This window comes from Vombatus ursinus, unplaced genomic scaffold (assembly GCF_900497805.2).
Source record: "Vombatus ursinus unplaced genomic scaffold, bare-nosed wombat genome assembly UNPS02014817.1, whole genome shotgun sequence".
Classification (NCBI taxonomy): Eukaryota; Metazoa; Chordata; class Mammalia; order Diprotodontia; family Vombatidae; genus Vombatus; species Vombatus ursinus.
The window spans coordinates 10,251,119-10,263,960 of NW_020954595.1; the positions used below are offsets into that span (position 1 = coordinate 10,251,119).

General features: G+C 51.1%; 1 protein-coding gene across 1 annotated transcript in view; it reads left to right on the plus strand.

The window, feature by feature from the left end:
- The window catches only part of HECW1 (HECT, C2 and WW domain containing E3 ubiquitin protein ligase 1), a 146,475-nt gene that overhangs the window by 69,733 nt on the left and 63,900 nt on the right, over positions 1–12,842 (plus strand). The window contains exons 6-8 of the mRNA XM_027835905.1: positions 5,885–6,027; positions 8,821–8,921; positions 11,241–12,665. Coding sequence (XP_027691706.1) covers positions 5,885–6,027; positions 8,821–8,921; positions 11,241–12,665 — 1,669 coding nt within the window. The remainder of the gene's footprint in view (positions 1–5,884; positions 6,028–8,820; positions 8,922–11,240; positions 12,666–12,842) is intronic.

Here is a 12,842-nt window from a genome sequence, read left to right on the forward strand (position 1 = left end):
TCTCTGTCTCTGTCTCTATCACTGTCTCTCCTCTCTCTCCTCTCTCTGTCTCTCTCTGTCTCTCTCTCCCCCCCACTCTGTTGTCCTGTTTCCCTTCTCCCCACTTCCCATTCCCCTTGGTGGCCTCATCAGCTTCCGTCATTTAGGCATTGGCTCTATACAGGTGATTCCCACATTTAGATATGCAGACCTAGTCTCTCTCCCAAGATCCAGTCCCCCGTCACCAACCACCAATTGGACATTTCAAACTGGATATTCCAGAGACATCTCAAATGTAACATGTTCAAAACAGAATTCATTGCCTTCCCCCCAAACCTGCCCCTCTTTGGAACTTCTCCCTTCTGTTTAAGGTGCCACTATACTTCCATCCCCTGCATCCGCAGCCCCAGAGTTGTCCTCTATTCCCCACTCTCCCTCATCCCCCCATCCTAACAGCTGCCAAACAGTGTCACTTGCACCTCCAAATTATGTCACCTGTGTTCTGTTCTCTCCACTCCCACAGATGAAAACCTTAATTCAAGACTTTTGTCACCTCTCTCTTGGACTGTAGCATCAGGCCCCTTACTGGCCTCTGCCTTAAGGCCCTCCCCGTCTGCCATCCATCCTTCCTATAGCTGCCAAAGTAATTTTCCCAAAGCACAAAGGTCTGACCTGGTCAGTCCCCTCCCTCAACAAACTCCAGTGCCTCCTTGTTACCTCTAGGAGCAAAGAGAGACTCCTCTGTTATTGGAAGCCCTTCACATCTTGTCCCCACCTAACTGACCCATGACGTTCCTCCACGTGCTCTAGGGCCTTCCTACTGTTCCTTCTCCACAGCAGGCTAAGCATTTGCCCTGGCCATCCCCCTCCCCACCTCTGCCTCTCTCTTATTTCCTTCTAACACTACCTTCTACAAGGAGTTCTTCCTGATTCCCCTCACTCCAGATGACAGTGCCCTCCAGCCACCACCACCCCCCATCAACTAAATCTATTCAGAGGCTGCCCATATCTATACACTGTCTGTCCTGATAGAATGGAAACTCCTTGAAGACATCAGACAATAAACATTTATGAAGCCCTACTATGTGCCAGGTGCTGTGTGAAGCAAAGACAAAAGTCAGGAAGTTCACATTCAATGGGGCAGAATACTGAATTTTTGTCTTGGTATCCTTAGTATCTGTCAAATAGTAGGTGCTTAATAAATGCTTTTCTCGTGTGCTTCATTGATCTCTAGGCTACCTCTCAACCAGGGGGAGTCCAGAGGACACTCCAACTGGAAAAAATTAACTTTAGACTTTGTTTTGTAAACATGTGAGTCCTTGAAGGACCTGGAAATGTTTAGCCTGGGGAGGCAAGAAGGCTGTTCCAGAGGTTGAAGCACTGGCCAGTGGAAGAAAGGACAGAAGGAGGAGGGGAGGGGCGGGGCAGAAGAAGTCACCAAAAGGCCCATTTGGGCCCAGTGTCAGGAAAACCCCCTAACCACAAGAGTCAAATGGAACCAGAGTAGGCCGGCCTGAGAGAGGTGGCCATAAGGGGGCGACCACCTGGGATGCCACATTCGAGATTTCGGTGGGTTAGAAGCGTCTGAGGTCCCTCCCAACTCTCCAATTCTGTGACTCTGAGTCACGCTCTTCCTGCTGGCTTCCTTCGAGTCTCATTTAAAAGCGCACCTTCCGGAAGCCTTCCCCAATCTGCCTTAATCCTTTGCCAACTTTGTCAATGTTACTGTTCAATCATTCAGTTCTGTCCGTTCTCCATGGCCCCATTTGGGGTTTTCTTGGCAAATATTCTGGAGTGGTCATTTCCTTCTTCGGCTCATTTTACAGATGAGGAAACTGAGGCAAACAGGGTGAAGTGACTTGCCCAGAGTCACACAGCTGGTAAGTGTCTGAGGTCAGATGTGAATTTAGGAAGATGAGTCACCTGGACTTAAGCCGGGCACTCTATGCACTATGGCACCACCTAGCTGCCCAATTTATTTTCTTTTTTTTCTCCCAGATGCCGATATACGCACATACAGGTCCTTCAGAAAGACAATTATTTCTGAATAATACTGCTCTCTTGAGGAGCTGTTTTCTCAGGCTTCTGTCCATTTTTACTTCACTTGAATATGGGAAATTGCACACGCCCCACCCAGTTCTCTCCAGCTACGAAGCAGTCTCTCCCCTGATCAGGTCTCCCACTTCAGTAAGTGGGTAGGGCTGTTGGTGACAGTGGAGGTCTCCTGTTTCCTACATCTTTGGGGATTGCTTATGATGTGGGTCTGCCTTGAGAGCACAGGCTATCAGCCCAGAAACGCCCCATATAACCTGCTCCTTTACCCCTTTTGGCACACCACCCCTGTTCTTTCCCTGATAAATCGTTTATCTGTAGCAGCAAATGATGCTTTGAGCTAATGCTTACTGTAACTTCACGTCAGTCATGAAGGTGAGTGAAGGTGCCATGGGCTTCCATTCCTGGAGAGCTAGCTCCTCTGGGCAATCAGAGGCCACACTCTGATCTTTCCAGAATGTTTTTATCTTCTAAGAATAATCAGACCTTGTCTTGTGGCTGAAGTGGAAACTCTCTCTGAGCTTTCTCCTCCACATCTTTCTTCCTCCATGTGTCTGCTCCAGGAGATCTCAGTACCAGAGAAGAGAGGGCCTGGGGTGTGTGTGGCAGAGGGGCATAGAGGAAGCATTCCCAACCCCCGTGCAGTCTGAGCCATGCGTGGAGCTGCACTGACCAGACAAGTCGAAGGTCAACACTCGCTGGTCACATGGAAGGTCTTGAGCCTTCCATGGGGTATTTCTAGGGTGGGCAGAGCAGGCCTGGTATATAAAGGGAGTGGATCCTCTAAAGTCATGGCCAACCCACTCCCAGAGCCGCCACAATAAAGACGGTACCCCAACTTCTGCAGTGGGGAGCGATAAGGCCCAGCAGGAAAAGCACTAGCTCTGGACAAATCTAGGTTCAAATTTAACCTCTGACATTTACAAAGAGGCATCAAGGATGCATAGTGGGTAGAGTACTGGACCTACAATCAGGGAAGACCTGAGTTCAAATCCAGCTTCGACATTTACTAATTGTGTGACCTTGGGCAAGTCACTTAATCTCTGTTTGCCTTGGTTTCTTCAACTGTAATATGGGGATGATAATAACAGCACCTACTTCCCAGGGCTGTTGTGGGGCTCAAATGAGATAATAATTGCAAAGTGCCTAGCATGGTACCTGGCACATAGTAGGCTCTATGTAAATGTTAGCTATCATTATGGTTGTTGTTATTATCATTTTCATTTGCAAAGTGTTAAGACAAACAATTTTCAGGGTCCAGATTCTTTTCTGTTAGGCCCAGGGCACCTGGGCCAGTCTCCTACTAAGGCTACACCAGAGAGAGCCTTGTGCCCCCTAAACCCAGACCCCAAATCTCTTCTCCTTCCCATGAACAATAAAGAACCTTCAAAGCATCACAGAAAGGGGGTTGGACCTGAAGCCAAGAAAGACCTGAATTCAAATCCTGCCCCCCACACTGACTAGTTGTGTGATCCTGGACAAATCAAGGGATGATGCCCATGGACCTCGCCATGCCAGGGTGTGTGCCAAGCCCTCCATAACTGGCTGCTGTAAATCTTGCTTTGTTGTATTTGGAAAGGGCAGAGAACTGCTCTTCATTCAAGTTACTCCCAATTGATCACGCTGTCCAGCCCCTTTGCTCAGTCTCAGCTTCAGACAGAACTGGATTGAAATGCTCAAGGTGTGGGGGGAGAGGCCCGCGTGCCCACAGAGGAAGCACGGCCATCGCATACTCTGGTGACTTCATCCCTGGGGACCTTCAGCCAGAGCAGTGGGAAAGACTCACAATGATTCCCAAGCCTTTTAATAAGTCATCCATGCTGATGGATCCCCTCCCTTGTCATTCTGCATGGGACAGTGTCCACGCTCTTCTGACTCTCTGAAATCTCCCTCCTCCTCTTCATCTTTTGCCTTTCTACACACCTTAACTTAGATGCCACCTTCTCCACGAAGCCTGCCTTGATCCATCCTGTCATTGACACCATCCCTTGGGGCCTCCCTCTTACCCTGTGCTCTGTCTGCCTCCTGAATGATGGGGAACCCTTGAGGGTCAGGTCCCTCTTCCAGACTGAGCTCTGTGTGAGCTGGGGCTTTGTTTCTCCCTCTATGAGCAGTGCAGGGCTCTGCCCACCAGGAGAAGCCTGAACAATATTTGGGAAATTGAAATAATAGTAGCCAGCATTAATTATTTAATTAAGTAAGAGAGTAGGGGTGGAGGAGGTATATATCCCCAAAAGGAAGGAATTCAGGGAAGTTCAGGGGACCGAAGTCAGAGCAGGGGAGGTGGGAAGGAGAGTCCTTGAGTCAGAGAATCTCAGAGTGGGAAGGGAGCTTGGAGGCATCCTCTGTCTAGCATTCCCCAGCCCAGCCAGCGGTCCTCCAGCCTTGACTTGAGGTTTTCCAAGAAGTGGGGAGCTCTCCAGTTCCCTCCCTCCTTTCCTCCCTTTCCCTTCTTTCTTCCTTACCTCCCTCTCTCCTTCCCTTTTTTCTTTCCTCTTTCCCCCTCTACCTTCTTCCCTTCATCCCTCCCTCCAGGCAGCCAAGGCCACTTTTCCAAAGCTCTCATGTTTTCATTGCTCTAGGGAACTCCCAGTGAGGAACTTCCCCTCTCCCAATGCAGGTCAACCCCTTCCTGACAGATTCAAGTCCTGGTGAGTTGCCTGGAAGGAGGAAAGACCCTTAATCAGGCAGGTCAACATCTTAGGAAGTGACTTTCATGTCTAAGTCAGGACTTGAACCCAGATCTTCCCAGGTCCAAGCCCAGCTCTCCCCTGCTGCTTCTCTAATCATTGAGTTTGTCTTGTCATCAAGTTACATCTTGTAACTTCCTCCGACCATGGCACTTATCCTTGTCCTGCCTCCTCTGGCCAAGCAGAGACAGGCTGAGCCCTCTTTCACACACACGTGAGGACAGCTCCTTTGTCCTCTTCTCCACGCTGAGCATCCCCAATTCCTCTGTTCAGTCCTTCTGTGGTGGGACCTGGGAGGCCTTAACCAGGCAGGCCTGAAGTCCTGCTCCAGAAGGATCTCGCTTCTCCAGGGACGAAGAGGGCTGAGAGAAACAGCTAGGAATACAAAGGAGGGAACTCAGAGGAAGGCCTGGGACCACAAGGCTCTGATGACCTAGAGGAGCTAGCAGCTAAGGCCACAGAGTGAGGAATGGGTGCCTGTGCTCCTCCCAGGATCCATTCTGCAAGAAGTGAAAGGGGAAGCTGGGGTCACTGGTGGAGGACCAGGGCAGAGTTCAACAGGGACCTGGGCAAGGTAGGTGGCTCTGCCACTTGGTAGTGAAGGGCTTGGCCACAGACAGCAGACAACCTGTCCTTATGCCATTCCTGCTCTGGGTAAGTCCTGTGCTACCTACAGGCATTCTGGCCAGAGGTGTGGCTGCCAGCAGAGAAGCTTGGGCAGGACCCAGAAACTGGACAGCTCTCAGAGAGGGGGTTGCTGGCTAGATGCATGTCCCACACTTGTTCCAGGCAGCCTGGAAAGGACCCTTCCATAGGGTGGCTCTCAGGCTCATAGACCTAGAAATGAAAAGGACCTTAGAGGTCATGAAATTCAACCATATCACTTTACAGATAAGGAAACTGAGACCCAGAGAAGGTGAGTGATGGGCCCCAGCTCAAATTGCAGGGACGAGATTTGAACTTGGGTCTAGTGCCTGCATGTATAATGCTCATTTGACTAATACACCACCATGGTCTCTCCTGGGCTCTCTCAGAGCATTCCTCCTCCATCCTGACTTTTGTTCCAGGAAGGGCTGGCAGTCAGGGCCCAAGGAGGCTGGAGGGGAGTGCTGGCCAGTGGCTCTACCCTCAGTTCACCCATGTGGCCTCTTCTTTCCTTTCAGCATTTCAGCTTTGTTTCTCTGCCCACGGATGTGCTGGAGATTGAGGTGAAGGACAAGTTTGCTAAGAGCCGCCCCATCATCAAACGCTTCCTGGGGAAGCTGTCCATGCCAGTGCAGAGGCTCCTGGAGAGACATGCGATTGGGTAAATATGCTTCATCTCGTTCAATTGTGCTGAGCCCAGCAGAGAAGACCCTGGCTGGGAGTGTGCCAGGGGATGACCACCCCACCCCCATCAATTTCTTGGCTGGAGCCTCAGAGCAAACCGCTCTCACTCTTCCTATTTTGAAAAGTCTGCTTAATTTTGTGAGCGAATCGGCAGCCCCAGCTCACAGGGGAAAGCCCCAGCTCAAGGGGGTGTTTGTGTCTGAATCCAGAGAAGATGGAGCTAATTGACCATCAGCTCTCTCAAGCCTCTTCCATGCATGTGGGAAGCTTCTTGGAAACACCAGGATCTTAGGAAAAGCTGAGGATGATATTTCCCACCACCAAACCCAGTGCCCAGTTGGGAGGCACCAGATGCTCAGTTCACTCTGCTCTACCTTAGACCACAGAACTAATATCTGTCTGTGAATGTGCAAGCATGCGCATAGGTACACATAACCTTGTGTACTTAAGTCCTGGGGTTTTCTCTGCTCACTGGAAGAGCTCTGGGATTCACTTCCTTTTCGCTTGCCCATCTTTTTTCCCCAGATTGGTTCTAAGGGACTTCAGAGAAGGAACCGTTTCTTAGGCTGCTTTATACCCCTCAAGGGGGTCCTAGTACATATAGGACAATACATAAAGAGGCAGCCTGGCAGGCCCTGGAATCAGAAAAAACCTGGGTCTAATCCCACCTAGGATGCTTAAGAATTGTTCAACTTAAAAACAATTCCATTTAAAATACAAGTAAAACAACAACAACAACAAAAAAAGTTAACATGCACAACAGCTTCTAGATTCTTTTATTGCTTCTAGCAATAAAATACCTTCTAGTTTCTAAGAAAGAAAATACAAATGTAGTACCCTTGTGGGGCATCTCTCCAAATTAGCACTCACAGATTAGGGCCAGGGTGGGGTTAGGGTTGGTTATTCTCAGATTTCAAGGTACTCTGTGGGTCTGTGAGCCCCCATGGGTTAGTTGCATTTAATAGTCAATCATAAGACACAATTAGCTCAAAGCAAAAGCGTTGACTAAGATGACATAATTAAAAATATCTACCAAATATTCCCATCATAAACCAAGGGCCTACTGTCCCACAGAGGCAGCACCCAATGGAAGAGTGGGCACAAATGTAGAGTTCATTGGTAAAGAGACACATGTTGGAGGAAGATGTGTGGCCCATGTGGCCATGTAAGTCATGCCTCAGACCCTACAGGCACCGAGGACTCTCCCCATGGCTCTTCTCTCATTTCTCTGCTTTGGGTATGTTTTCTCTTCTTGGCGAGCCACTCAGAAGAGTTCCATGGGTCTTCTCCCCTTTGCAGTTTGAGTATCTCATTCCCATCCATGATAAACGACCTAGGTGGACTTGGGCAAATCGCTTAACCTTTTTGGACTTTGGCGTCCTCATCTATAAAATAAGCAGACTGAGTTAGATGGCCTCTGGGGTCCCTCCCAGCTCTCCGTTTATGAGCCTATAAGTTTTCCAAAGTCTTACAGCTCAAAGCTGAATCTAGATCACTAGAGTTTCCAACTGTCTGGCCAGTATTCCGCATTGTCTCTCTACTTGGATTTCATTTAGGCTATAGACACATGGGGCTATTCTTGTGTTCCTAGCTGATATAAATTATGACCTTGGGATCACAGGATTTTCGAAGGGCCCTTAGAAGTCACCTAGTCCAAGGTCCTCTTACAGATGAGGAAACTGAGGCACAGACAAGAAGGGAATTTCTCAAAGCTCACAGGCAATAAGTGGCAAAGCCAAGATTTTAACCCACACCCTTTAAATGCAAATTCTATATTCTTTCCACGGCACTGCCTTTGGATTAACTGGGCAAACCTTGGGGGAACCCCAGAAGGAAAGACTGGGCCCCAGAGGCTCAAGGAGGGAAAGAGTTGGAATCTGGATCACAGTGAGAGATGCTAACTCCTAAGTGATTCAAACCTGTGGTCCTTCTGAGGACCTGCCTCTCTGAGGACCTTCTCAAAGCCATCCCAGTGATGATAATCATGGCTAATAGTTCTGCATCATTTTAAGTCTTGTTAGAGCACTTAAAAAATTATATCATCTGATCCTCACAAAACCCTGGGAGGCAGGTGTTATTATTACACCCATTTTACAGATGAGGAAACTGAGAATCACACAGCTAGAAAGTGTCTAAGGTGGAATTCTAACTCAAGTTAGACCCCATGACCAGCACTCTGCTCACTATGGCGCCCCCTAGCTGTCAATAATCTCTATTTGACGCGCATGCATCAGTTTGCTTAATCTACCTCTGAGGAATTCAAAGCCCGGTACTCAAAATTTTTGAAGGGAAAAAACAATGTCCCTGCAATACTCTTGTGACAAACTCTGCAGAATGTGGGCTGGTGTTTCTCCTACTTAGGAATGTTTTCTGGAAAGTAGCATTTGTCATACCAGCTACTCCCAGCAAGTCCCCTTAACCGGGGACTGTCTTAGACGTCAGCCTTTCAAGCAGGGACACAGCTGGGATCCCTCGACTGGCCCCAGGTCCCAGGTCAGATCCTCAGGCCCTTCGTCAGCACTGGGAGAAGCCACCTGTCTTGATCCTGGGGAGTGTCACCTGGGATTTGGCACCACTTCTGGCATTTCCAAATGATCAGAAGCATCGTGAAAGCTTCCTTTGGGGGCAGACTTAGTAACTAAAGCCCTGGACGATTTTCTTTCAGAAGATCTTAGCTCCGCGGTTGAAAAGCAAGCCTCTGCTCAGGGAACTCAGGTCCCATTGGAGGGGTGGCGGGCAATTAACTTGGTAGGCGCTTATGTCTCCCCAGAGACAGGGCGGTCAGTTACACCCTGGGCCGCAGGCTCCCGACCGATCACGTCAGTGGACAGCTGCAGTTTCGATTCGAGATCACCTCCTCCATGCACCCAGGTATTTCCGGCATCAGTCTCTGTCTCCCATTGGACAAATGACAGTCATTGCCCCTTCCTTCCCAGGCCCCCTGGAGCTGGCTGAGGTGGCAGGGGAGTCAACTTCCTTCTGCCAGAGTCCAGGAGCACATAGTGCCTGCTGACAGCCCATGTGAAGGGCCACATTCCCCTGCATGTTGCTGAGTCCTATCTGCATTCCAAACCCCACTGAAGGTGAAGAGCAAGGCTTCAGAGGGTTGTGGCTCTTGGGCTGAAAGGGAATGTAGAGGCCATCCAGTCCGGCCCTTCATGTTACAGATGTGGAAACTGAGGCCCAGAGACACCCAGCATCACTGAGTCAAGATTTAATGCCAGGTCTCCCCAACTCCATGGCCAGTGCGCCCTTTTGCCTCTCTCTTCTCTCTAGTATGCTACACACTAAAACTCAGGCCATCATGGGGTTCAGCAAGGATAGCCATAGGCCATGTGCTCCCAAATAGTCACAAAGCATAGGCTCAGGGCACAAGCAGGGGAAAGCCAAGCATTTTCCTGCTGCTGTGAGACAGGAATCTTTCTAATATCAGAGGAGGAATGAAGAAAAGAAACCTTCAGTTGTCCCAGTATGAAAAGAAGAAGCATCTACGGGGCCTTTAGGGTCTCTGCCTCTACCCCTAATATTTAATGAGCCCACTCTTTTAGGACTGGAGACCCATTGGGCCCAAAGTGGGATCTGCCCAGGGCAGGGACAGCAGCCTCTGAGGGCACATGTTCTCCTGGCTCAAGGGCACAGCTCTCTTTTGTCTCAATTTGCTTGGCAAGAAGAGCCACATTGCTCTGGGTAAACCCATGAGCAAACACCCTACAAGGTTAGTCCTTGGAAACCCGTCTCCCTTGTATCTAGGAGGGTGATTGGACGGCTCACTAGGGATAGCTTCTCTCAGGGGAGTGAATTTTGCTAGTAAATCATGAAGATAGTCAGGGTCCAGGGAGAACTGACAACCTGGGGAGAGCCACACTGGGTCTCTGGCACCTTGCACAAAGATAAAAGGAGTAAGCTATTGGACTTGGGCTTCTCACAGAGAACCAAACAGCCCTTGGGCCTCTGGCAGCTTGCAGAGAGCCAGACAAGACCAGAGAAGCAACATGGTATATGGATGAGTGTTAGACTGGGAGTCAGGAAAATAAGGAGAGGGCAGAAGGAGTGGATCTGGGATTTCATCAGTATAGGGAACTCTCAGGTGAGGAAAATCCCTTAGCCAGTGCAGGTCATCTCCTCTGCAGTTTACATTCTCAGAGAGGAAATGACTACCCAGAGTCACACAGCTGGTATTGATCCAGGGCAAAACTTGAACCCAGATTTTCCTGGGACCTAATTAACTGTGCAGCTGATCTCTAGTCAGTTAACAAGCATGTATTAAGCACCTACTATGTGCCAGGCACTGGGCTAAGCGCTGGGGATACGAAGAAAAAACAACATCCCAGCTCTGGTTTTCAAGGGGCTTTCTTTCCAAGGAGATAGTTTCCACATCTGCAAGTGAAAGGATAGACCACATGGCCCCCAAGGTCCCTTCCAGCTTGGAATCTATGAGCACGGGACTCTCTGGCCACTCACAGCTTGCAGAGACTCAGAGAAATCATCCCGGTCTCCATGGTTTGCAGATTGGCCCTTGGAAAGGGCTTCGTTTCAGGGATGGGTTTGTTTTCCCATTTCAACAGGCTTGGAATTCAGGCCACTCTCCAGCTGTCCCTCTGCCCAAACCACACCTGCTAGTTACTTTGCAGCAGAGCTGCTTTCTCTCCCCTTTCAGGTACAGGTAGGGCGATTCAGGCAGAGAATGAAGGGATGAGGGTGGGGCCAGGTAGACAGCCCTCCAGATGGGGACTTCAGTGACTCCCAGGGCCCCTCCTATCTGGGGCAGATGGTCTTGGCTACTGTAAAGCTTCAAAAATCAAATATGCAGGTCATTTCTTAGCTTCAGGACCCTGAGTATATCTCTGTATCTGAGTTTTCTCTCCATCGTGATTAATGGGATCTGGGGTTCCCCAATGAGCCTGGGGCAGTAGTAAATTCAACAACACAATTCATTAAATACTCCACATGGGAAAGCCCCTGGTTCTGGCCTGGGTGGGGGGCCTCAAAGCAGACCTCCTTCCTTACCCCTGGCATCCTCAGCCCCCCCACCCCATCCCAGCCACAGTGTTCCTTGGAAAGGCTTGGGGTATGGAACAGCACCCGCCCACACACACACACACACAGCCTGACTGTCCATCAGCAACAGTCCCTAGTTAATCCTTTAACACGGAGTACGGTAAGGTGAAAAATCTCTTTCTTTATTTTTAGCAGATGATGAGGAGATCTCCACGAACACTGACCCTGAGCCAGCCGAGCTTCAGGAGAGCACCCTGACCAATCTGATGGAGGTCAGCCTCCCTGAGGAGGCCACATGTGTCCATCTGGATGGGGAGGAGAGCAGGGAACTGGATCAGCCAGATGGGGGTGGAGAGGTGAATGGTTTTGGGGGCGACAGCCTAGAGGCTCCCAGGCCGCCTGAGGAGTCCAGCAAAGAGGCAGGAGAGGATGGCGAGGCTACTAGTGAGGTTGCTGAGCTTCCTGGGCCCGTGCCAGCCAGTGGGGAGCTGCCCTCACTCAGTGCCGAGGACCTCGATGTGTGTCCGGACACTCCTCCTCCTCCTCCTCGCTCTCCTCCTCCACCCCTGGAAGCCAGCAATGGCCTCTCAGCCGTACAGGATGATGGAGAAGCTCCCCCCAGTGCAGAGGAACCGGGGGCAGAGGACGCTGAGCCAGAGCCCCTGGCTGGTGAGCGCCAGGAGAAGGAGGAAGAAGAGGAGGAGGAGGAGGAACATGGGGAGGAGGGGGAAGAGGAGGCCGAAGGGGAGGAGGGCCTGCCTGACTTGCAGCCGGAAAAGGGCGGCCTGCGCTTGAGGCCTTCGGTGAAAAGGAAAAGCCGGCCGTGCTCTCTGCCGGTTTCTGAGCTGGAGACGGTCATCGCGTCGGCCTGTGGCGAGCCCGAGACCCCGCGCACACACTACATTAGGATCCACGACCTGCTGCACAGCATGCCCTCGGCTCAGGGCGGCCGCAGGGCAGAGGAGGAGGAAGAGGCCGCAGAAGAGGAGTCCACGGTGAAGGACGTCTCGGAGAAGGATGTGCTCAGTGAGGCCGACACGGTGGCCCTCGACCCGCTGCGCCTGGAAGACGGGCCAGAGGCAGGGGATGCAGAGGTGGGCACTGCCAGCCTGGTGCCCCACAGTCCATCCATCCAGCGGCTCTTGGATCTGAACAGCGGCTCCTTCACAGACAGCGAGCCCCGGCCCAGCACCGGCAGCGAGAGCGATTCCAGCCCCCGGCAGGGCCGCGACAATGACTTTGAGGGTTGTGACACGTCCTGCTACAGCACGTCCTGCTACAGCACGTCCTGCTATAGCACCTCCTGTTACAGCACGTCCTGCTACAGCCCGTCCTGCTATGAAGGCAACAACCGCTTCTCCAGCCACACGCGCTTCTCCTCCGTGGACAGCGCCAAGATCTCCGAGAGCACGGTCTTCTCCTCGCAGGACGACGACGACGAGGAGAACAGTGCGTTTGAGTCTGTGCCAGGCTCGGTGCCCAGCCCGGAGCTGGACCGGGAGGCTGGCGATGGCACTGCCACCTGGCCAGACGAGCTGGCTGCTCCCCATGGGAATGCCGCAAGAACAGCAGATGGGCTCGAGTCCCCAAGTGCGGGACCAAGCAACCGGAGAGAAGGTTAGACCTCAAGCCACCAGCTTGGGAAAGAATCCGAGGGCTGTCCAAAGTAGGAAACGATAAATTGTAGTGGCCAGTCCTCAATCAGAGTTGTCTCTTCCTGTCTTGTTCCTATACAGCTCTGAGCCCTCCCATCCTCAGAGGGGAATTAACAGTTCCAAATTGTTGGATGTGGGC